Genomic DNA, 26,392 nt, shown 5'->3' on the forward strand with positions numbered 1-26,392 from the left:
AACGCGCAGCGAGAGGATTTTTTTTCCCTTGTTCTCGGGCATGGTGTTTGTGTCTACGGGATAAACCGTGAACGAATACACATATGTTTTTTGAATTCGGTTATCTAATGGAAATTAGTTGACTAATGCGTTGTTTAAGTACATATCACCACATCTTCAACAATTCATTACCCTCCCTCAATTTTTGAGGTTAGCAAAACTGCCCACGGTTAGCTAGCAAGTTGGCTAACGACAGACGATTAAAGCTAAACTAGATGAGGTGACTCAACTGAGTGCCCAATTAACAAATTCTTACATCTTAAATATATTGTGATTATAAAAAACAACATAAAGTGTGGAATAATATGGCAGAAACTGATAAGTTGAACATTGACTCCATTATACAGCGTCTGCTCGAAGGTAAGTGGCGTTATTTCCCTTGGTAGCCATTTTAGCTTACTTAGCTCGTAGTTGCGACCGGTGTCCGCCAATTTATTTAGTGGCTGCAAAGTTCTGCTCTTCTTACCAAAACCCAGTTTGACATGCATTAGTTTTGTTTTTGCTGTACTATTCTCAAATCACATTAAACCTCAAAATCCCAAACGTTATTGTCTACATATGCATATTGCTGTTTAAGTTTGCCGAGCAAAGCACCGTGGAGATGTGAGGATGACCTGATATACACATTGTTGATTTGATTAATTATTATATGGTATTGTATAAAATACATATAATAGCGCGATAATAAAAGGATAAATACAATAACGTGCAAGAGCTTAGTTTCATTGTGATCCTTGAGAATAATGGGGATACATGATCAAAACTAACACGAACAGAAATAAGAAAAAAACAAAACTGTTGTAGCTGACCAGGTAGAAAATGCTTGACGTATTACTTGTTGTTTACCAGGTGTTTGCTTTTAATTAACTGTGATTGTTTTTTCTTGCCTTGATTTTGCATAGTGCCTTGTCTCTGTGTTCAGAGGCACAGCAAAAAAGTTAATTTCATAAAAACAGGGCTTGTGAAGTAATATTTTATGCAACCTAAAATCACAGCTAATGCTTAGATGTGTGGTCACTTGTTTAAACTCTACAGATCCTTCTGATATATCAGTTTCTGAACAACTAAGCCCCTGATTCAGATAAAACCTACATCAGGCCTTCAAGTGTGTTTATACACTGAAATCCACAAGAAGTTGGACAGTGGTTCATTTTTTTGTATGACCTGATTCCATAGCCATTTAATGGCGTGAAACCATTATCATCTGTATATATATGTATATATATGTATATATGTACACATCTCGCAGCGAAAGCCACCTCTGAGATTTTGCGGAATTTGAAACCTCAATAGGGGGACCCAATTGCTGGCTACAGAAAGCAACACTCACCCTCTTTTGTAATTTTGCACATGAACACCCCCTCAATGAAGTTGAAGGTATACATTTGTTTGTTTGTTTGGTTTTTGCACTCTTGAGTCTATCCCGTAATTAAAGGTAAAACCAATTGCAGGTTACAGTTGTTGACTGGCACTGGAATGACACTTACCACAAAACCCATTCACATAATCATATCTTTTGACATCAATTTTTACAAAGAGAATGTTGAACTTAATTTTGTGTTGTATTTTTCATTTGCACCTCTACATGCACATGCAGTATCAAAATTGGCTGGTAATTCAAAAACTGTATTGGATGTTTAATCTTGTTTATGAAAGTAGCAAAATTTAATATGGAAGTGGGAAAGACTTTTTTTGTTTCTTTGTCACTATTTTGACTAAAAGACTTTAATGATTCATAATTAATTGGCCCTTGATTGACACAGCAAAAAATATATCTAGTTCCTAAGTATATTCCAGTGACTAGAGAACCGGTGTCGCCGACCAAATGGTCCACCCTGCCTTCACTCTGCATGCTTCTGAGATTGACTCTGAGTCTGACTCTCTACACACAGAGATCAAAGAGAATAATGTGATTATTAACCATCAGATGACAAAATAAAACCTCTTAAATCATTCTAAAGTTAGTTTTAAGCAGAAGCGAGGTCGTTTTAAGCAGAAACAAGGCGATACTCTGTGAATCGCTGCTTACACTCTGAAATGATGCATGCATAGTCAAGGCAGGGCAGATCTATTTGTAGGGGGGACCGTTCGGTCAGTGACACCTGGACTGTTATCCTATACATGACATATGCACAATTTCTATGCAGTGTATTATTTCTAATTGTTTTAATTTTTTCCCCTATTTGTTTCTTCTTCTAATCCCCCCCCATCCTTTACAGTGAAAGGTTCCAGACCAGGAAAAAATGTTCAGTTGACAGAAAATGAGATCCGTGGCCTCTGCCTAAAGTCCCGAGAGATCTTCCTTAGTCAACCCATTCTGCTTGAACTTGAGGCTCCCCTCAAGATTTGTGGTGAGCTTTTAGTTGTGCTGTTTGGGGCTGAGGGTCTCTCGTGGTCAGTGACAGCATTGAGAAACATTCAGATCTCCTTTGTAAATTTGATTAATGAACTGGTATGAGAATCTTCTTGTACTTTGATATTCGAGTATCAATATATAAGATAGAAAAACTAATTTTCAGGGCAGTATGACATTTTTATTTGACCTTATATAATTACAAGAATGAGGGGAAATCCTGATAACATAAACTTCATGGTACAACTGCCCCAGATTTGCCATTTATTGAAGCATGCTATTTCAAAGGAACAGTCTGCAAATTACTGGGACTGCATAAGTACACATTGTAGTGCAATTCATCAAGAACTAAACATGAACATCCAAAGTTAATGAACTGTCTCTGAGATCACGCGGGTGGCAATGTAGGTGTCCCGATGGCTGGACTCGGATTTCGATGAAATTTTCACCAATTACCCTTCAACTAGATTGATTAGGCATGGTAAAGTTTGTTTTTTTCATGTGACCTTGACCTCTGATCATAAAATTAACCCCATAATTCCACTCCCTATATCTGAAAACATATAAATTGATACTTGGCTGGAATAATGAGGAGATTCAAATTTGATGATAGAGCGGGATTTCAAAGAACCTTACTTTGCCGACCTTAAAGACCTGAATCCTGTTAAACCCCAGCCATATTGCATATCAATATAAAGGCAATAATCTCTTCTATCACACTGATTTATTAAAAGATCAATATTATCAATTCTGGTGGTAATACATACTGCTGAATATGAAAAATTGGCAAAAAAAAAAATTGCAGAATTTTGATCTTGTCCTTTGTCAATGACCTTGACCTCTGATCATAAAACTAACCATATATTTCCACTTCCTATATTTGAAAACAGTCAGTCATTACTGTCAGTCTACTGTAAGGAACCTGGGTGTCAAATTTGATGAGTTTTTAAAATTTGACAAGCAAATTGACTGTGTAGTGAAAACCAGCTTTTTTCAGCTTTGTCTTCTGTCGAAAGTTAAACCTTTTCTTTCACAGACAGACCTTGTAAAGGCTTGCATGCCTTTATTAGCTCCCGGATTGACTACTGTAATGCACTGTATGTGGGTGTCAACCAGATCATTCTTCAACGTCTGCAGAGGGTTCAAAACGCTGCAGCCCGCCTTCTGACAAACACTCGCAAAAATAGTCATATCACTCCAGTTTTGTCTGCTTTCCACTGGCTTCCAGTCCATTTTAGGATTGATTTTAAACTCTTAATATTTGTTTTTAAAGCTGTACATGGACTTGCACCTTCTTATCTTTGTCAACTGTTAACTGCATATACACCCACCAGAACTTTGCGGTCCGCTGGTCAGCATCAGCTGGAGGTCCCTAGGACCAAAAGCAGACAGTGGGGTGACTGCTCTTTTGTTGTGGCTTGGATTAGACTTTGGAATTCTTTGCCCCTTGAGTCGCGCTTGATCAGTGCCTTGTCTCTGTTCAAAGTTAAGCTAAAAACGTATTTGTTCAGCATTGCTTTTAGCATGTTTAGCAGGGCTATTCAACCGGCAGCCCGCGGGCCAGAACCGGCCCTTTAATAAGTTTGGACTGGCCCGCGGCCCATTTACTCATAAGTATTAATAATTACACGATCAAAAGCTGCTACAAAGCGCATTTGCCAATTTTCGGCATTTTACGACACATTGTGGTGCTTTGCGGCACGTTGAGTCCTTTACTGCATGTCAGCACTGTTTCCAAACAGCCCCACCTCATGTGAAGGCATTGCGGGCACTTGAACAGTTGGTGGCGGTAATGTACCGTATTGGTTTGCAAACCGCCAGTAAACTCGAACGAAGAAGAATACAACATGGCGCATTCAAAGGAGAAGAGACGTCGAGTTGACAATGAAAATAGAAGATTTAATAATGACTGGCCTGGTAAATATGTGCACGTAGAAAATACCGAAGGCAATCCTATGTGCCTGCTGTGTTCTGACTGTTGCTCGGTGAATAAGGAATATAACGTGCAGAGGCACTTCATTACGACTCACTCCTGTTTTTACAATGAATAGCCACCGGGTTCTGATGCTCATCAAATAAAAATAAAAGGACTTAATCTGAACTACAAGTGAAGCACTGCAATCTTTTCCTATAGCTGCACTCTGCAACAGAAGACAACAGCAGCATCCCTGCATGTTGAGGGTTCTTGCTAAAAAGAAAATGCCATTCACTGACTCTGAAACAGTGAAAGAATGCGTATTAGCTGCTGTCGACGAGGTGGTAGCGGACGACAAGCTAAAACAGCAGGTAATGTCTTCAATCAAGTCAATCCCTCTGTTAGATACAACAGCTGCAAGACGACTGGATGTTTTAGTCACAGATGTTTTTGAGACTTCTGACTCAGTTGAAGAAAGCTGAATTCATTTCGCTGGCTGTGGATGAGTCAACTGATAGCTCTGATACAGCACAACTTTTTTTTATGTGTGGTTTTTCAACGGTGACTGTTTCAAGGAGTATCTCTTGGGCCTAATTCCACTGGAAGGACAACCAACAGGGGAAATCATTTTCCAAAAGATTATTGCTTTTTTTTAAAGAGAATGGACTGAACCTGGAGCAGAGCTCCCTCAATGGCGGGAAGGGTCAAAGGACTGTCTACATGACTGTCTGCTGTTGCACCAAAACTACAGTCTCTCCACTGTCTCGTTCACCAGAGTGTCCTCTGCTCTCAGCTTAGTGGTGAGTTGAAAAGTACCATGGACTCTGTGATTGCTGCAGTGAACTTTATCAGAGGAACATCCAGTCTTCAACACAGGTTGTTTTGCAGACTACTTGCTGATATGTCAGCTGAGCACTCTGACCTACTTTTACACGTCAGGTGGTCTGTGAACTGAAGGAGGAAATGATCACCTTTCTATGTGAATGCAAGCACAAGAAGGCTGAAACATTTCTGACAAAATTGCTGGATGAGAAATTTATCTCAGAAATGTGCTTTTTAAGTGATATCATGCATCATTTGAATGGTCTTAATCTGAGTCTTCAGGGGAGGGATAAAACAGCAGCTGATGTGGTTGAAAAGCTGACTGCTTTTATAAAAAAAAAAAAAAACTAGCCATTTTTGCATGTGATCTTAATGACAGCCTGCTGCACTTTCCCACACTCAGTGACTTCATTAGTATATACTTTGATGTTCTGTTAAATAAAAAGGGAAAAAGAAATGCAGTAGCATTTGTCTCAGTTGTACATCTGAGAGTAATAGTACAGGTCACGAGAATGTCCAGCCCACAGATCATAGTATTCTGACAAATTTGGCCCTAGGAAAAATACAGTTGAATAGCCCTGATGTAGAGTCTTATTATGATGGTTGTTTTGTTTTATTGTTGTTGATTTTATGTATTCATGTAAAGCACTTTGGTTCAGTGGTTACTGTTGTAAAGTGCTATACAAATAAAGTTTGATTTGATATAAATTGATACTTTGGTTGCTGAAATAGGTAAAGTATTGACTGTAATAATGAGGAGATTCAAATTTGATGAAATAGAGCGGGATTTCTACACTCAACAAAAATATAAACGCAACACTTTTGGTTTTGCTCCCATTTTGGATGAGATGAACTCAAAGATCTAAAACTTTTTCCACATACACAATATCACCATTTCCCTCAAATATTGTTCACAAACCAGTCTAAATCTGTGATAGTGAGCACTTCTCCTTTGCTGAGATAATCCATCCCACCTCACAGGTGTGCCATATCAAGATGCTGATTAGACACCATGATTAGTGCACAGGTGTGCCTTAGACTGCCCACAATAAAAGGCCACTCTGAAAGGTGCAGTTTTGTTTTATTGGGGGGGATACCAGTCAGTATCTGGTGTGACCACCATTTGCCTCATGCAGTTCAACACATCTCCTTCGCATAGAGTTGATCAGGTTGTCAATTGTGGCCTGTGGAATGTTGGTCCACTCCTCTTCAATGGCTGTGCGAAGTTGCTGGATATTGGCAGGAACTGATACACGCTGTCGTATACGCCGGTTCAGAGCATCCCAAACATGCTCAATGGGTGACATGTCCGGTGAGTATGCCGGCCATGCAAGAACTGGGACATTTTCAGCTTCCAAGAATTGTGTACAGATCCTTGCAACATGGGGCCGTGCATTATCCTGCTGCAACATGAGGTGATGTTCTTGGATGTATGGCACAACAATGGACCTCAGGATCTCGTCACGGTATCGCTGTGCATTCAAAATGCCATCAATAAAATGCACCTGTGTTCTTCATCCATAACAGATGCCTGCCCATACCATAACCCCACCGCCACCATGGGCTCCTCGCTCCACAACATTGACATCAGAAAACCGCTCACCCACACAAAGCCACACATGCTGTCTGCCATCTGCCCTGGACAGTGTGAACTGGGATTCATCCGTGAAGAGAACACCTCTCCAACGTGCCAAACGCCAGCGAATGTGAGCATTTGCCCACTCAAGTCGGTTATGATGACGAACTGGAGTCAGGTTGAGACCCCGATGAGGACGACGAGCATGCAGATGAGCTTCCCTAAGACGGTTTCTGACAGTTTGTGCAGAAATTCTTTGGTTATGCAAACCGATTGTTTCAGCAGCTGTCCGAGTGGCTGGTCTCAGACGATCTTGGAGGTGAACATGCTGGATGTGGAGGTCCTGGGCTGGTGTGGTTACACATGGTCTGCAGTTGTGAGGCTGGTTGGATGTACTGCCAAATTCTCTGAAACGCCTTTGGAGACGGCTTATGGTAGAGAAATGAACATTCGATACACGAGCAACAGCTCTGGTTGACATTCCTGCTGTCAGCATGCCAATTGCACGCTCCCTCAAATCTTGCGACATCTGTGGCATTGTGCTGTGTGATAAAACTGCACCTTTCAGAGTGGCCTTTTATTGTGGGCAGTCTAAGGCACACCTGTGCACTAATCATGGTGTCTAATCAGCATCTTGATATGGCACACCTGTGAGGTGGGATGGATTATCTCAGCAAAGGAGAAGTGCTCACTATCACAGATTTAGACTGGTTTGTGAACAATATTTGAGGGAAATGGTGATATTGTGTATGTGGAAAAAGTTTTAGATCTTTGAGTTCATCTCATACAAAATGGGAGCAAAACCAAAAGTGTTGCGTTTATATTTTTGTTGAGTGTAAGAACCTTACTTTGCTGACCTTAAAGACCTGAAATCTGTTAAACACTAGTCATATTGCATATCAATATAAAAGCAATAATCTCTTCTATCACGTTGATTCATTAAAAGCTCAATATTATCAATTCAGGTGGTAATACATACTACTGAATATGAAAAATTGGCAAGAAGTTGCAGAATCTTGACCTTGACCTTTGTCAGTGACCTTGACCTCTGATCATAAAACTAATTGCATAAATGAACTCCCCATATCAGAAAACACATAAAATGATGCCTTCTTTACTGAAAAAAGGCAAAAATATTGACCAATATATGAGGAATTTCCAATTTCCCACTCACCAGGATTTGGCCCTAAAAGCGTCTGCCTATAAAATTAAAAAAGTGTTGATTATAGAAATATAAGGAAAAGTTCCACCGAACGGACAATGGTTTACAGAGGTTTAGGGCATCCCTGATGATGCCTCATGCTCAGTTTTTCTAACAACAATTGCTTTGTCCAAGTTGGCCACTTTTACTATATATTTTAATGTAATGGATTCTCGGGGTGTTTTGACATTAAATTTTGAATTGACCAAAAATGTGGTAAAATTCGGTCTGATGAAAAAACAAACTTAACCATGCCTAATCAATCTGTTTGAAGGGTAATTGATGAAAATTTAATCAAAATCCGAGTTGGGCCATCAGGACACCCCTGCCTGATTTTCTCAGAGACAGCTCATTAAAACATTTGGGTGACTCATATCAAAACATAAAAGAAAGAATACATGCCCGCTCCAGTGTACTTCATTCATAGCCGAGGTCTTTTTTGCCAGTATATTGGTTGGAGTTGTACCGATACATTGATCACTTAACATTTGTCTATTGTAGCGAATATAAGTTAAAACAATGAAATTTAATTAAATACCTCAAAAGGGGCACCACCTGCATACTGCAGTAACATGATCATGTTGTGATTGATATTAATCAGACTTTAAAGTCATATGCTCTGGACACAATTAATTAAACATCTCTTCAACTGGACACAAGGCAAACAACTGGCATAATATTTACAGATTTATTTGCATATATATAGGTACAAACAAATGTGACTAAGATTTTGACAATATGGGTAATGGTTGATAGTTTTATTACTGAGACAATATGTTGAGGAGACATGAAAAGCAAGAGAAATGAAAGAATGAAATATATAGAAATTTAATAAGAATAAACCTGGTTGGAATATAGCTGTGAATTTTGGGTTCACAAATTATTGTTGTTATTTTACAAATTAACCCCAAAAAAGCCACTTTGCATCACTGACAGCAAAGACCATCAGAACAGTTGAAGGCTCACTTATCTGGGTCCTTTGGATCGGGTGTAGTGCGGCTTCCTAATTGGAATTTGCTGGCCTTGCTTCCCCTGCTTTGGATTAACCTGCTGGGTCTTGCAGATGACTAAAGGCGTGCAAACAGCTTGTTTTCATTTCACTGGCGGGCCAAACGTGATGGTTCAGCGGTTCTGTAGAATTTTGGTTCACCGACTGACCCAGGATGAAGGTTTTGGTGTTTGCTGTCTAAAATGCTTTGGCAGTTTGTAAAACTCGTGGAAGATCAATTTAACTGCAGTCACTGATTGAGAAACGAAATTTCGTTCTCTTGTGTATACAAATGCACAGTGAAAATGACAATAAAATCTTTGACCTTTGAACCTTGAAGTCTTCATAAAAAATGGAGAAAAAGTTCAAGGCTTTGCAAAGAAAGTTGTGGAGAAAATTAAAGTTAACAAAAACCCTTGGCATTGAGCAGAAAATGAGTTAGGTACTCCAGATTCAAAATGTATGAATTTTGAAACTCAGTTTGGAAGTTGTCTTCAAAATGCAGAGAACTTGACACATGCCTTAAAAGTTATTTAAAAATTGGTGCATCAAACAGCAAAAGTTATGGAAGAAAGAGAAACACAATGAAATAAAGCAACAAGCTAAGACTAAGGAGTTAGAGTGATGAAGGAGTGGAAGAAGAGAACTTAAGAGAAAGTTCCTTTGTTTCAGGGTCATTTTAAAGAGGCTAAGTATCTGGTCATAAGCCCCGCCCCTGGCTTCAGGTTTCTCCCAAAGAAAGTTATTTTAAAAACACGTAAGATACAATGAATGACATATACCTTCTTTCTTCTTTGGCTAACAAAATATAAGCTGACTGAGTTTCCTAATCCCATCCTAGAAAAGGGAAACAATTAACAGAAACACTGTTTTCACCATGACAATTCATTAATAATTCAACAAATAACATTTAAAAATCCACCAAGAGTTATAAAGGGAATAGTCAAAATGTCACATGAAAGAAACATGTAACAGATTAAATTGGAATATAAATTTTTGTCTTTAGTTAACGATAACAACAGGAAGAGAAATTACAATTTCTCTCTCGTTAAATGAAAGCATATTCACGTATTGATGGGTCCGCGTGTCCTTCCGCCAGGTGACACTGTGGTTCTGTTGCCCATAACGTTTCAGAGAGTATCTTTGATCCATAGAGACTGTTTGTTGAAGATTTCCAGAGGTGTCGTAATTTTGGCCAGAAAATGTTTGGAAGACTGGTCACTTTGTGAGATGGTGGGGGGCTTTTGGTGCCTGATATTGAGTCAAGTGATAGCACAGTCCTTCAGTTTAAGACATTCTGGCCATAGAAATGTCTGGAGAGTTAGTTGGTTGTTAAAAGTGGAAAACGGGTAGCATGAGTGGGATTTGAACTCAGGTCTACACATTGGCAGGCCAGCTCCTTATCCATTCAGCTACCTGCTCTACACTCAAATACCTGCTCTATATTGCAACACTGCACATTAATATTTCTAAACTAATATTTACTTTCACTTTCCAGGTGATGTCCATGGTCAGTACTATGATCTGTTGAGGCTCTTTGAGTATGGAGGCTTCCCTCCAGAGAGTAACTACCTGTTCCTCGGGGACTATGTCGACAGAGGCAAGCAGTCCCTGGAGACCATCTGCCTTTTATTGGCGTACAAGATCAAATACCCAGAAAACTTTTTTCTCTTGCGAGGAAACCATGAGTGTGCTTCTATAAACAGAATATATGGCTTCTATGATGAGTGTAAGTATTTGTATGTTATTTTTTTGGGTGTTCAACTTTAAATTCAACATCTGTGTATGTATGTATGTATGTATGTATGTATGTATATATATATATATATATATATATATATATATATACACACACACACACACACAGTGCGTCCAGAAAGTATTCACAGCACTTCATTTTTTTCCACATTTTTGTTACAGCCTTATTCCAAAATGGAGTAAATTAATTTTTCCCTCAAAATTCTACTCACAACACTCCATAATGACAACATAAAAAAGTTGGTTATTTTATTTTTTTCAAATTTATTAAAATTAAAAATTAATATCACATGCACCTAAATATTCACATCCTTTGCTCTGTACTTTCTTGTTGCACCTTTGGCAGCAATTACAGCCTCAAGTCTTCTTGAATATGATGCCACAAGCTTGGTGCACCTATCTTTGGGTAATTTTGCCCATTACTCTTTACAGCTCCTCTCAGGCTCCATCAGGTTGGATGGAGAGTGTCGGTGCCCAGCCATTTTCAGACTTGAACTGAAGCCACTCCTTTGATATCTTGGCTGTGTGATTAGGGTCATTGTCCTGTTGAAAAATGAATTGTTCCCCCAGTCTGAGGTCAAGAGCGCTCTGGAGCAGGTTTTCATCCACGATGTCTCTGTACATTGCTGCATTCATCTTTCCCTCAATCCTGACTAGTCTCCCAGTTCCTGCTGCTGAAAAACATCCCCACAACAGGATGCTGCCACCACCATGCTTCACTGTAGGGATGGTCTTTATCTCATCAGAGCAGAGAAGTTTGTTTCTCATGGTCTGAGAGTCCTTCGGGGGCCGTTTGGTAAGCTCCAGGCAGTCTGCCATGTAAGTTTTACTAAGCAGTGGCTTCCATCTGGCCACTACCATACAGGCTTGACTGGTGGATTGCTGCAGAGATGGTTGTCCTTCTGGAAGGTTCTCATCTCTCCAAAGAGGAATGCTGGAGCTCTCATAGAGTGACCATTGGGTTTTTGGTCACCTCCCTGACTAAGGCCCTTCTCCCCCGATCGCTCATTTTAGACGGGCGGCCAGCTCTAGGAAGAGTCCTGGTGGATCTGAACTTCTTCTATTTAGAGATGATGGAGGCCACTGTGCTCAGTGGGACATTCAAAGCAGCAGAATTTTTTCTGTACTCTTTCCCAGATTTGTGCCTTGAGACAATCCTGTTTCGGAGGATTACAGACAATTCCTTTGACTTCATGCTTGGTTTGTGCTCTGACATTCACTGTCAACTGTGGGACCTTATATGTAGACAGATGTGTGCCTTTCCAAATCATATCCAACCAACTGAATTTATCCCGCATGGACTCCAATTAAGCTGTATAAACATCTCAAGGAGGATCATTGGAAACAGAATACACCTGAAGTCAATTTTGAGCTTCATGGCAAAGGCTGTGAATACTTATGTACATGTGATTTCTTAGTGTCTTTATTTTTAATAAATTTGCAAAAAGCTAAAAAAAACAAAAAAAAAACCTTTTCACATTGTCATTGGGGTATTGTGTGTAGAATTTTGAAGAAAAAATGAATTTCATCCCTTTTGGAATAAAGCTCTAACATAGAATGTGGAGAAAGTGAAGTGCTGTGAATACTTTCTGGGTTCACTGTGTGTGTGTGTGTGTATACGAGGTCTGTTAGAAAAGTATCCGCCCTTTTTATTTTTTCAAAAACCTGATGGATTTGAATCACGTGTGCTTGCATGAGCCAACCTTGAACCTTCGTGCGCATGCGTGAATTTTTTCACACCTGTCGATTGCATCATTTGCTTGTAAGCAGCCTTTGTGTGAGGATGGGTGTAGTCTCTCATCGTTTTTTTCTTTGCAAGGAAATGGCGGAACGACTGGAGCAGCGCGACTGCATCAAATTTTGACAGAAACTGGGCGACAGCCAGGTGGAAACCATTTGGAAGATTCAGACGGCTTTCGGTGGCTTTTCAGTCGTGTGACTATCCGAGAAAATGTGGAAGAGGGCATGTCACAACATGTCCTGTGAGGCTTCAACACGGTGGTGCTTTTGTTCCGCCATCAGCTTCGTGCCGAAGCCATCGGCATGAATTTTGCTGCAACTCTTTTCATGGCATCTTCTGTCACAGTGGAATGTGCCGAAAAAGTGCTGATGTCCACCTCTTCCGCAATTTCTTGGATAGTCACACGTGAGTCCCACATCACCACAGCGTTCACTTTGGAAATGATCTGGTCATTTCAGCATGTTGATGGCCACCCGGAGCGCGGCGTGCTCTCCACTGTTGTGCGGATGTCTTTAAACCGGTTGTACCTCTCCTTAATCTGTGTGATGCCCAGAGGATCGTCACCGAAAACTGTCTGAATAATCCGAATGGTTTCCACCTGGCTGTCACCCAGTTTCTGGCAAAATTTGATGCAATCGCGCTGCTCCAGTCGTTCCGCCATTTCCTTGCAAAGAAAAAACGACGAGAGACTACACCCATCCGCACACAAAGGCTGCTTACAAGCAAATGACGCAATCGACAGGCGTGAAAAAATTCACGCATGCGCACGAAGGTTCAAGGTTGGCTCATGCAAGCACACATGATTCAAATCCATCAGGTTTTTGAAAAAAATAAAAAGGTCGGATACTTTTCTAACAGACCTCGTGTGTGTGTGTGTGTGTGTATGTATATATATATACACTCAACAAAAATATAAACGCAACACTTTTGGTTTTGCTCCCATTTTGTATGAGATGAACTCAAAGATCTAAAACTTTTTCCACATACACAATATCACCATTTCCCTCAAATATTGTTCACAAACCAGTCTAAATCTGTGATAGTGAGCACTTCTCCTTTGCTGAGATAATCCATCCCACCTCACAGGTGTGCCATACCAAGATGCTGATTAGACACCATGATTAGTGCACAGGCGTCTGTTATGGATGAAGAACACAGGTGCATTTTATTGATGGCATTTTGAATGCACAGAGATACCGTGACGAGATCCTGAGGCCCATTGTTGTGCCATCCAAGAACATCACCTCATGTTGCAGCAGGATAATGCACGGCCCCATGTTGCAAGGATCTGTACACAATCCTTGGAAGCTGAAAATGTCCCAGTTCTTGCATGGCCGGCATACTCACCGGACATGTCACCCATTGAGCATGTTTGGGATGCTCTGGACCGGCGTATACGACAGCGTGTACCAGTTCCTGCCAACATCCAGCAACTTCGCACAGCCATTGAAGAGGAGTGGCCAACATTCCACAGGCCACAACTGACAGCCTGATCAACTCTATGCGAAGGAGATGTGTTGCACTGCATGAGGCAAATGGTGGTCACACCAGATACTGACTGGTATCCCCCCCAATAAAACAATTGTGCTGTGTGATAAAACTGCACCTTTCAGAGTGGCCTTTTATTGTGGACAGTCTAAGGCACACCTGTGCACTAATCATGGTGTCTAATCAGCATCTTGGTATGGCACACCTGTGAGGTGGGATGGATTATCTCAGCAAAGGAGAAGTGCTCACTATCACAGATTTAGACTGGTTTGTGAACAATATTTGAGGGAAATGGTGATATTGTGTATGTGGAAAAAGTTTTAGATCTTTGAGTTCATCTCATACAAAATGGGAGCAAAACCAAAAGTGTTGCGTTTATATTTTTGTTGAGTGTATGTATATATATATATATATATATATATATATATATATATATATATATATATATATATATATATATATATATATATATATACAGTGAGGAAAGTAAGTATTTGAACACCCTGCATTTTTGCAAGTTCTCCCACTTAGAAATCATGGAGGGGTCTGAAACTTTCATCTTAGGTGCATGTCCACTGTGAGAGACATAATCTAAAAAAAAATAAATTGAAATCACAATGTATGATTTTTTTTTTTTTAAATAATTTATTTGTATGTTACTGCTGCAAATAAGTATTTGAACACCTGTGAAAATCAATGTTAATATTTGGTACAGTAGCCTTTGTTTGCAATTACAGAGGTCAAACATTTCCTGTAGTATTTCACCAGGTTTGCACACACTGCAGCAGGAATTTTGGTCCACTCCTCCATACAGATCTTCTCTAGATCTTTCAGGTTTGGATTTTCAGCTCTCTCCAAAGATTTTCTATTGAGTTCAGGTCTGGAGACTGGCCAGGCAACTCCAGGACCTTGAAGTGCTTCTTATGGAGCCCCTCCTTAGTTGCCCTGGCTGTGTGTTTGGGGTCATTGTCATGCTGGAAGACCCAGCCATGACCCATCTTCAATGCTCTTACTGAGGGAAGGAGGTTGTTTGCCAAAATCTTGAAATGCATGACCCCATCCATCCTCCCTTCAATACGGTGCAGTCGTCCTGTCCCCTTTGCAGAAGAGCACCCCCAGAGTATGATGTTTCCACTCCCATGTTTCACGGTTGGGATGGTTTTCTTGGGGTTGTTCTCATCCTCTAAACATGGTAAGTGGAGTTGATTCCAAAAAGCTCTGTTTTGGTCTCATCTGACCACATGACCTTCTCCCATGCCTCCTATGGATCATCCAGATGGTCACTGGTGAACTTCAAATGGGCCTGGACATGTGCTGGCTTGAGCAGGAGGACCTTGCTGCCCTGCAGGATTTTAAACCATGACATGGGTTACTAATGTAATCTTTGTGACAGTGGTCCCAGCTCTCTTCAGGTCATTGACCAGGTCCTCCTGTGTAGTTCTGAGCTTTCTCAGAATCATCCTTACCCCACAAAGTGAGATCTTGCATGGAATCCCAGACCGAGGGAGATTGACAGTCATCTTGTGTTTCTTCCACTTTCTAATAAATATAACAGTTGTTGTCTTCTACCAAGCTGCTTGCCTGTTGTCTTGTAGTCCATCCCAGCCTTCTGCAGGTCTACAGTTTTGCCCCTGGTGTCCTTAGACAGCTTTTTGGTCTTGGCAATGGTGGACAGGTTGGAGTGTGATTGAGTGTGTGAACAGGTGGCATTTATACAGGTAACAAGTTCAAACAGGTGCAATTAATACAGGTAAAGAGTGCAGAATAAGAGGGCTTCTTAAAGAAAAATTAACAGGTCTGTGTGAGCCAGAATTCTTGCTGGTTGGTAGGGGATCAAATACTTATTTGAAGCAGTAACATACAAATAAATTATTTAAAAAAAATCATACATTGTGATTTCCGGAATTTTTTTTTTTTTTTTTTTTTTTTTTTTTTTTTTTTTAAGATTATGTCTCACAGTAGACATGCACCTAAGATGAAAATTTCAGACCCCTCCATGATTTCTAAGTGGGAGAACTTTCAAAATCGCAGGGTGTTCAAATACTTATTTTCTTCTGTGTGTGTGTGTGTGTGTGTGTGTGTGTGTGTGTGTGTGTGTGTGTGTGTGTGTATATACACACATACACGAATGGATTTTTTTATGAATTACACTGTTTGATTCAGACTTAATCCAACATCAGTATAGTCACATCACTTTTTCATTTCCATCATAGAGTCCACTCTCATAATAATTCTGTCTAAATTTACAGACATGGCTGTCCTGTCAAGACCTGCATAATAAGTGTGTTTTGCAAGTAAACTGAAAAGCTGTGGGAGGCATTGAGATGACTCACATCACAGCAGCAGCCACTGTGCTGTTTGTCTTTTGAGTGGCAGAATCTGATTTCAGATAGACAAAGGGACACATTGGGAAACAGTTGGAGAACAATGACTGCGCAACATGTAATTTTGTAACATAATGTAATGGCCAAAAATGAATGCAGACTTTATTTGTTATAAAGGACAACTTAATGGAGGAATTTGAGTTTGCTATTTGCTTTTAATCAGCTTTTCCCAATAGTATTATGGGCCTGGTGAGCCACCAAGTGATTGAGAACCTCTGCCAGCCCAGAAATGTTATTTTAATCATGAAAGTAAAAAAATAACTGATGAAATAATGCAAAAGACCACCAAATATCCATTCATTTTGATGTCAATCATTTTACTGCATCCACAGCACTTTGGTTCTGGGATTCTCTCACACATATCATATAGAGCAACTTACTTGGAATTGGGCACTGCAGTCTTGTTTGAGGACGGGCGCTAAAGGGGTAAAATATGACGCATATGATGTAATTTCTCTACTTCCAAGGAAAAAAACACAGCATTATCTCTGAGTTTTTTGGGCAAATTGCACACAAAGTGAAAATGCAAAGAAAAAGTGACGATGCAGTGGGAAAGTAGCCATGTATTGCGGTTTGTTTATGACCTGGAGCACAAACATGTTGAGGCGGTTTTGCAGGCGAGAGAATGTAGGTACTCTGGTTAGCTGTGTAGGCTAACATTTACCGACATGACGTCTGCCACTCGCCTCGTCTTCCCTTCTCCACTGGGGAAAAAAAACCCAAACACTTTTCACGACTGCTTCGGTGATTGCAGCTGAAAACAAAACAGTACACCATTTTTCGTGTGAAGCTGTGAATATATTGCACAATGGGAGTGGAGGTCCCCATAAGTGGTCAAATCCTGCAATATCACGCATGGTTCGAACGAGACTGCAGTGCCTATTGCTTTTACAGCATGCTAATCAGTCGTCCCCCCCCCCCCCCCATCTTACCGTTAGAAAGTGTCACTTGTCAGAGTTTGACATCTACACCACAGATTTTGTGTTTCACTCCTGATGGCTACATTGTTGAAGGCAAAGTATTAGTTAAAAGAATGTATGGAAGTGCGATTCTTAATGTGATTTGCGTGATGTTTTGTTGAACAGCAGCTTGTTCATTCGGTTGCTGTGCACCGCCTGAATCTGGGCTGTTAATTTGCAGTTTGTGGACTGTGTTTCAGCCTGGCTTCATTTTGTGTGAGCATGGTTCATCATGGTGTCTGGACTTAAAAGAAAATAGTCGGTGCACATGTACAGTGAAATTCGTCAGTGATGATTGGGGATTCTCAGTAAATCTGTACATTAAATTTGGCTTATACCTAAATATCTTGTTTGCACCAGTGCAGTTAGTGGTGGGAACCTCAGTGATGCTGAAACAGTGATTCTAGGCTTTGGGTTTTCTTTAATAGAAGAAATACTTGTATATTTTTCTGTGAAAAGTTTTTTTAACCAATAATTAAGCTTTGCAGGACTATGGTTGGATTACATAAATTGGGCCTCATGTATCAACGTTGCGTACGGCGATATTTGAGCGTATATGGGGTGTACGCCAAAACGGCTGCGCTACTTGGCATTTATCAATGTGGTTGTTGGCGTACGCTGCGCTGAAAATATACACCAGGTCGAGAGGTGGCATAAATTATACACCAAAATGAACCAGCGTTGGAATCCACATAAAAATGAAGATGATCAACATGATAAACAGTGCCATTATACAAATCAATGCATATGTTACCTAAATAACACTTTCCTGATTATACTACATAATAATCAATACAAATCCCGCTTTTGCGGGATTGTTATGGAGCACGATCCGTGGCTACAGCGCTGACTGCAAAGACAGCGCTGCACGCCCTTTTCTCCAGACTTCGAGCCTGGAACCAGAGCAGCGCTGAGCTTAACTTCATGTGGTGTGATCGTTTTAGACTGTGAAATTGATAATAACAACTGTAGTTTGGTCATTCCCTTAATTCGCCCGTTCTGCAATCACGTTTTGTCATCTTCACTCGGTTGTCACAATAAAATAAATACAGGAATACATTTAAAAAAATAACGAAATCTGACAGATTAGGCGTGTCTTATTAATTGAGCGAGCAAATATCCATGTCAAGAATTATTGACATGTGAAAAGAGAATACAGTGTTCCCTCGCTATAACGCGGTTCACCTGTCATGGCCTCGGAGTCTCGCGGCGTATTTAGTCCAATTTTGCATGCCTTTTTTTTTTTTTTTTTTTTTTTACAGTGTTCTGTGTTCTGCGTATCTGTTTATAAGAATCTTGTCGCCCAGAAGAAAAAAGAGTGCGAACAACTACTCATAACTGTGTTTGTCACTCGGAAACAAACACCTGCAGCCAGGTGTGAGTGGGAAAAGGCGCGGCGTCAGGACGCAGAGGAGCGATCTGTGACATACTGGTCAGTCACTATTAATAATTTCTTGTGTCCGACCTCGTTCGTTGATCGTTAAAATTAATTAGTTAGTTCTAAATGCCATCATAATTATTTATAGAAAAACTTTCTATTTTTATTTCTCAAACAAATGTTTGGGCCTGAAACAATTTGGTATTATTTTCCTACTAAGGTTTGAACTTTGAGAGTGTTTACACACGAGAGAAAAGTGAGAAAATGTTCATGCCTGATTGAGAAAGTATATAAACTGTGTAGTGAGGGGTTTTACAGCTTTGAAACGTCTATAATAATTGTAAAAAATAACGCTGCCTAACGTCGCGGTTTCGCGTATTTCGGGCTATTTTTTAGAACGTAACTCCAGCGATTAATGAGGGACCACTGTAACACTTTGATTATATACTACAAAACAATTGATACGACGGCCGCTTTTGACGCTCTATTGGCACGCGTCGTGATTGGTGAAGTTCTTTTTCATTGCTGTCTTCCTGGCTTCCATGTCGTAAAATGAGGGTGTGTCTGAAGCGGAGTCTGAATATTTATGGGAGTGTTTATTATAATTACGGTCGTTTCCACCCGCCGCATTTATCAAGATCACGTCAGGTGTACGCCAGAAATGGGCAGGTGCGCACTGCTTGATACATGTCATGGCGACTTTGGTGTATTTCAAGTTTACGCCGTGAATTTACGCCACAAGTGCGCAACATTGATACATGAGGCACATTATGAGCACATTACTTAAGCTTTTGCATTTCTGAGCACCTCACATTTTTTCTTCATACTGCACCTCACAATTTGAAGTGCAGTGCGCTTTATTTATTGTGAGTATCACCAGGCCTGAAGTAAAATTGCAGGGGAAATGTTACATTGATGGATACCAGTTGAAGTTTGGAGCATTTCTAAAAATCCCTTAGATATTTATAAAACACAAGTTTTATAGCTTGTATTGGCATCATCAGATGATTTGTACTTTCAAAAATATTTGCTCCACTCAGGCAGTGCAAACCACCTTTGATAAATGGTGATTCCCCACAATTTTAGTCATTGGTTTTAACTTGACAGGTAAAATGATTTTGTTTTAATAACAAAAAACGCAGTACACAATCGTAACTGCGGGTGTGTTTAATGATTAATCACTTGCCTTTCTCCGTCTTTCCCAGAGCCATCCATGATCATGCAAGACGTTATTTTCTAGTGTGAGGCAACAGAAAGGCACAACTGATAACGCGTCATAGCTCTTGAGATACGATTGTGAATATGTAACTCTGGTTGCCTCATACAGGTAAGAGGCGATACAACATAAAATTGTGGAAGACCTTCACTGACTGTTTCAACTGTTTGCCGGTTGCAGCCATAGTTGATGAGAAGATCTTCTGTTGCCATGGAGGTATTTGCATGATAAGATTCATTTGGGTCTCGTACCCGAGTACACAAACAAACCCCTTCTGCTCTGTTACTGTCAATAAAGTGGTCCAAAGCTTGCAGAACTAAATTTGCACTTGGCTGGATTTACAGTCGTCTATGAGCCAGTGGGGGGTGTCAGTTGGTACAAATGAGGGCAGTAATTTTCATAGTGGTTTTTGTTGAAACATATTCCTCATATATATAAAAGCATAATAGTGTAATCTTAATTTAATTAGCTTATAATGCACCAAGTCACAGCAAAAGCCATCTCAAGGTGCCTTACATAAAACAAGTCAACATAAAATTGAATAAATAATTAAAAATGAATAAATTAAAATACATAAATAAAAACAGAAGTAAAAGAATAAAACAAATACAGATTAAAAACTATCCATAAGAAAGAGAATAAAAATAGGTTTTGTGTAGAAGTTGACAGTTTTTTATGTTTTTTACGAGTATGATGATCTTATGATTTTACATTTTTAAATAAATCATAATTTAATTTGATGTAAGGATGTAATGACACATGCCAGTTTTGATATGATTTCTTAAAATAACTACCAAATTATTCAGGGATGTTAAAATACAGCTTGAATACAACCCCTGGCAAAAATTATGGAATCACCAGCCTCAGAGGATGTTCATTCAGTTATTTAATTTTGTAGAAAAAAAGCAGATCACAGACATGACACAAAACTAAAGTCATTTCATGTAGCGATGGCCAGTATTTCAGGATCTGGCTCATGGACTATGAATAAGTTTGGTTAAAATATGGAGCTGTAATGATGGCATGATTTTATTTCTTAATGCTAATCTGTATTTATTGCTAACAGGTTAAAAATGGTAACATATAGACAGTGTATTTTGCTGTATTTATTGCTAACAGGTTGAAAATGGTAACATATAGACAGTGTATTTTGCTGTTCAGAGTAGTTTTAATGTAACAGTGATAGTAATACTGAAAATGCTGTGTGATCTTCAGTGTGTCACTAAATAAATGTCCATAGCTTTTCAAGCAGCGGCAAAGTACACTCTTTTTTTCTGCAATAGCTGAGTGCTAAAGTTAATCCTTTTATGGCTCTAAAAAAACCATTAAGACTGCATTGAAGCTGCCACATTTTGTTACTATATTTATTCAGATGAGAGACTTATTACACCCACACACAGCAGTAGTGCGAGCAGCAGTATTGTTCCCCCTGTGTGTCCAGCTGTCCATGTGTGAACAGAATAACTCGGAGCATTTTTATCCAATTTGGACCAAACTTCATTTTGAGAAAAAGTGGTTAAACACAAAGGTCAAAATTTTGGCCACTAAGGTTGAATTGTTCTTTTTATCAGGCTTATCGCCAGACCTGCAGTCTATGGAGCAAGTACGAAGGGTCATGCGTCCCACTGACGTGCCCGATCAGGGACTCCTTTGCGACCTGCTGTGGGCCGACCCAGACAAGGATGTGCTGGGCTGGGGTGAAAATGATCGTGGTGTGTCATTCACTTTTGGAGCTGATGTGGTCACAAAATTTCTCCACAAACATGACATGGACCTTATTTGTCGAGCTCATCAGGTCAGTATGAGATGGCGATCATGATTTAGATAGCAGGTTTTGAAACAGTATGCAGTGCAAACACAGGAAACCACCAAGGAACAATGAAAATGAGAAAGTGAAAAGAGGGAGAGTTTAGTTGGCAAGGTATTGAAGTAAATTTAAATACAAACTAGCGTGTTGCCCATGGGGATCCACGGGCTCTAGGTTGGATAGTGTTTCTAAAATAGGTAGCTGACATTTTTCAAGGGTGGTAATAAATTGTGCAAAGTTTCTATAAGGAGTTGCAATGGCATGTGAGTCCAGAATGTTTTTAAAACTTTAGACCTTAGAGCTCAACAGTTTTTAGAAGAACGACTCAACCTTTTAATTCCTGTTAATTACGTATTTTTTATGTTAATTTACTGTTAATGTAGTTATAAATTGTTTAGGTTCTTATCATATACACATTATTATTTTATTTTATTAGTACGTCTATTTTGTCATTTGATTTTTTTTTTTTTTTTTAATGTGCCACAATGTAAATAAGTGTTTTCACTTCATGTCATCCATGTGTTTTTAATGTATTTACAATTATGTACTTCATTGAACTTACTAAAGAAAATCATGCAAGCATGCACACTTTTAATATATAGATGATTTACCGCTCCGTCCTGGAATGGCATGTGAGTCCAGAATGTAATTATGACATTGTTCAGTGTTTTTAGCTAATATCCGTAGCTTCTCCAAAAATATTAGTCCTATCAACATTCTGTTTTGGCAGCATTCATCTTTGACCCATACCAAACGGCAAATGTCAGTTCTCCACACTTTGTCTGTGACCAAAGTTATAGGCACGCATGCACAGCTTTTTATGTCTTTTCTGCATTCTGCTGCAGGCAGGTGCTTTTAATTTGACACACCCACAAACAGAGACGGTGGCGGAAGATCTCAAAAGCACTGTACACTTTTTACTCATGGTAACGGCAACATGACACTTAACTAAACTGACTAAACCAATTGAACTACAAAACAAAAAAACAAATCAGTAACACTAACAGCACGGTTAAACTAACATGAACCACAATAACAACATTGAAAACCCCAAACTCCCATGGTGAATTGCAGCACAATGTCCATAGTTTACTGGTTAGCTAATATTGCAGATTTCTCCAAAAATATTACTTCCATTTTTGCAGCATTCATCCAAGACCCAAAATACATAAGCATACCAAACACAAATGTCTGCTCTCCCCATCATACCCACACACAGAGGCCACTTGACTATTATAATATAGAAGTTATGTCATCATGTTATGTCATGTTTTTGCAGTGCAGTGATTATCAAACTTAACGCAGTACATCTGCATCTTGTTTGCTGGTATATTTTTACTATTGCTGGGGGGGGGTTCGTGAATGATAACAGCCAGAGCCATGAATCCAGGGTTTCTGCTAAAATTTCTGGCACTGCCAAACATCCTTTAGAACCTATATCTCTGGATCATCTGTCAGTCAGCCAACATTCTGCTTATCACAGTTCTAAATAGTCGTCCATTGTATCAATAAAGTGTTGTTTTGTCAGACATTTCACACAGAGTTAGAGCAGTTGCATAGAAATGGCAGTATGAGTGGTTTACCTCATGTCAAAGCGTGCATATGGTCATTTTTGTATAGTTTTGCATTTTATCTTTTTTTCTGCTGTTCAAACATGTACTTTTTTAATTTACAGTGAGATTTTCCTGAACAATCCTTGTCCAGGTGAACCTTTGAAGCACTTTGTCATCTTTGGACACATTAAAGCCCAGTTAGATTTGTTTAGACCTGTTTTTCTGATCACTTGATGTGCATTTGAGAGAGGCAGATATATAAAATGAAACAAATTTTTCAAAACTAGATCTTTGAATATGTGACTAGTGATGCTTCCCCCCTCCCCACCCCGCATTATTTATTTTAGGTGGTTGAGGATGGATATGAGTTCTTTGCCAAGAGGCAGCTGGTAACACTGTTCTCTGCCCCAAACTATTGCGGTGAGTTTGATAATGCCGGAGCCATGATGAGCGTAGATGAGACCCTCATGTGCTCATTCCAGGTAAGCAATGTGATAATCAGAGTATTTAAAACTGACCTTGGTGTTTTACCTTTAAGATGTAACGTGTTGTGTGCTTGCCCCCCAACCAGTGATGCCGGTAACGCATTACTCTAATCTAACCACTTTTTTGTAACGAGTAATCTGACGCATTAATCTTTCCAAATGAGTAATCAGATTAAAGTTACTTCTCCAAGTCACTCTGCGTTACTATTATTTTTGCATTGTGGGTCGACAGCAGCATGAAAACTTGGTCCGTGGGCAGGGGGCCGGGGTTCGACTGAACTGCCCACTTTAAGCGAGCTGTGAGCTTTTCATCCGCGGTTTTTTGCAGCTGCTCGACTCGTCCTCACCTCTTAAAGCGCGATGATCAGCACACCTGCACTGAGCTTTACAAAGAAATTTTTATGCTTTATTTTTCTCCTTTATTTAGAATTCTGAGCTGAGCCGCTCTGTATTGTCTCATTAAAAACAGCTGATCCTCCGTGACGCGTCAACAACTAACACTATTTTCCACTCAAATGCACCTAAACTCTCTTTCTGAGGACTACATGATGTGAAAACGCAATAAAACTTTCTTACCTGTAAATCTGGTCATGTTTTCTGCATAAATAAATGTTATCCATTCTTTGTGCTCAAACACCAAGGCAGGGGCGAATCCAGATGGAATGGGGGCATGGGGGAGGGATGTGCCCCCCCCCACACACACAACACCCCTGAATTAAAGGTCCAGTTTTGAAGCCTTTTTTTTACTACAACTACTAATACTACTTAAAATAATAATAATTTTGACAAGTAAAATATTTAGAGAGAATTTAAATGTTAGAAAAATGCTAGAATGAATGTAATAGTTACATTTATAAACAATGTAGGTTCGAAGTTGCAAGTTTTACTGTTACAGTGCTGTCAACAGTTAAATATGAGGTCAAGAAAGAGGTCTTTAGTTTACTTTTTATAAAAAAAAGTATTTATTTTCATTAAAGTCAAGAAAGGGTGACTATAAAGTAAGTTTTGGCAAAACAGGTATCATTGTCATGTTGAGGTGGCAGAGGGTTGTTGTCGGCAGCTGGGGAAAGTAACTAAAAAGTAACTAGTAATCTAACTTAGTTACTTTTACAATTGAGTAATCAGTAAAGTAACTAAGTTACTTTTTCAAGGAGTAATCAGTAATTGGATTACTTTTTCAAAGTAACTGTGGCAACACTGCCCCCAACACACACATACACACACACATGTCCACCAAACCTGGCACACATTTAATTGAGAGATCTGTCTTTTTAAAATTTTTGCAAAAAAAAAAAAAAAAAAAAAAAGTAATCAAATGAATACACTTTGTTCTTTTGATTCTTTTTTGATTTTGAGTGGTAATTCCATAGAAATGCAGCATTTGCAGGTGCAGTGAAAATTGTGACAGGAGCAAAAGCACCCAAAACGCTGCTTGATGTTCAGAGGGTTAAGAATTTGTTGTGCTTTGTTTGATTTATGCACAGATTCTTGGGTGTGTGTGCTGTATACAATCCTTTTATTAATCATGTCTTTCTTTCTTTCTTTCTTTCTTTTTTTCTTTCTTTCTTTCTTTCTCCATCTCTTTGTTTAAATCCCCATTTATAGATTCTGAAACCTGCAGACAAGAAGCTGTTCTATGGCGGTGGAGGGGGCACGGCTTCTGGCCGTCCGGTCACTCCCCCGCGAAAAGCTAAGAAATGACACCAGTAGTTTACTTTTCCCCTCAGCCCACCTGCCCTTTCTACCTCTCCTTTCTTTCACCAAACAGCCAGAAAACAAACCTATACCCAGGGCTTTTATTCCTTTTTTATCTATAATTCGTAAAACATTTAATGTTCTCAATTGTTCGAGCGAGTGCGTGTGCGGAGGTCTGTCTGTCAGTGAGCATAAAAAAAAAAATGTATGCCTGTGTATTTTGTGTGAGAGTACTGGAGAGGTCTACTCGACCCTCTCTTACCACTCTTTCCACGCAAAGGTTGAAACCACGTTGTCTGTCTGTATGGTAACATTTGACTGAAAAAAGCTACATTTTGGGGACTGTGGGAGATTGTTGACTTGATAAATTTATCAACAAAATCCTGCCAGCATGTGGTGTGTGTGTGTGTGTGGGTGTGTGCGTGCGTACTTCTGGAGAGGGAAAGTATCTTGTTTTCCCAGTCCTGTGTACTGTAAAATCTCAGACAGACGTGTGTGTGTGTGTGTGTGTGCGCGGGCACGCATGGTATCCTTTAGTCCTGATTTGCAGTTTCCTTGAACAGATTGAGCACGCTGTTTCACACACACATGCACATGACTTCAGATTAATATGAGCCAGAGCTGTAAAAACCCCTACAGTTTAGGTTTGTACAGATTTGATTACTTGAAAGAGATTTTTTTTGTGACTTCGTTTTGTAGTCTTTCATCAAGTTGACCAATAAAGCGTGAATCTGAGCTGCGCTGTGGGTTGTTTGTTTTTTTTTTTTTTGTCTCTCCCCTCCCGCTCATGTTTGTTGTCGCTCGGTATCTCAGCTACTATTTAAATTTGGAAATCCCTGAGATTGCTGCTGTTCCTCGGGGGAGCTGTCATGCCTCAAACGTGTAGATGGCTTTTTATTCCATGAGCCTGAGCTGCATTGTTGTGATGCTTGCCTCCTCTTTGTCATATTGCCTTATGGATGATGAATCTTGCTGCTTTATCAGGCCATCTCCAAACTCTACTCGTCCACATTGTCCGAGTTTTAATTTAACCT

General features: G+C 39.6%; 1 protein-coding gene across 1 annotated transcript; it reads left to right on the top strand.

Moving 5' to 3' along the window:
• ppp1cab (protein phosphatase 1, catalytic subunit, alpha isozyme b) lies at positions 1–26,098 on the top strand. The gene is made up of 7 exons (XM_034193331.1): positions 1–399; positions 2,259–2,390; positions 10,393–10,623; positions 19,930–20,034; positions 21,390–21,613; positions 23,526–23,660; positions 25,269–26,098. The coding sequence occupies exons 1-7, from the start codon at positions 345–347 to the stop codon at positions 25,362–25,364; spliced, it is 978 nt and encodes a 325-aa protein (XP_034049222.1). The 5' UTR covers positions 1–344; the 3' UTR covers positions 25,365–26,098.
• The last annotated feature ends 294 nt before the right edge of the window (positions 26,099–26,392 follow it).

Source organism: Thalassophryne amazonica, chromosome 18, assembly GCF_902500255.1.
Source record: "Thalassophryne amazonica chromosome 18, fThaAma1.1, whole genome shotgun sequence".
Lineage (NCBI taxonomy): Eukaryota > Metazoa > Chordata > Actinopteri > Batrachoidiformes > Batrachoididae > Thalassophryne > Thalassophryne amazonica.

Bases quoted from the DNA above. Each gene is read 5' to 3' on its own strand.
- ppp1cab (XM_034193331.1), top strand. From the start codon at position 345: ATGGCAGAAACTGATAAGTTGAACATTGACTCCATTATACAGCGTCTG. The intron at 21,614-23,525 runs GTCAGTATGAGA...TATTTATTTTAG, and splicing joins TTATTTGTCGAGCTCATCAG to GTGGTTGAGGATGGATATGA. The intron at 23,661-25,268 runs GTAAGCAATGTG...CCCCATTTATAG, and splicing joins CCCTCATGTGCTCATTCCAG to ATTCTGAAACCTGCAGACAA.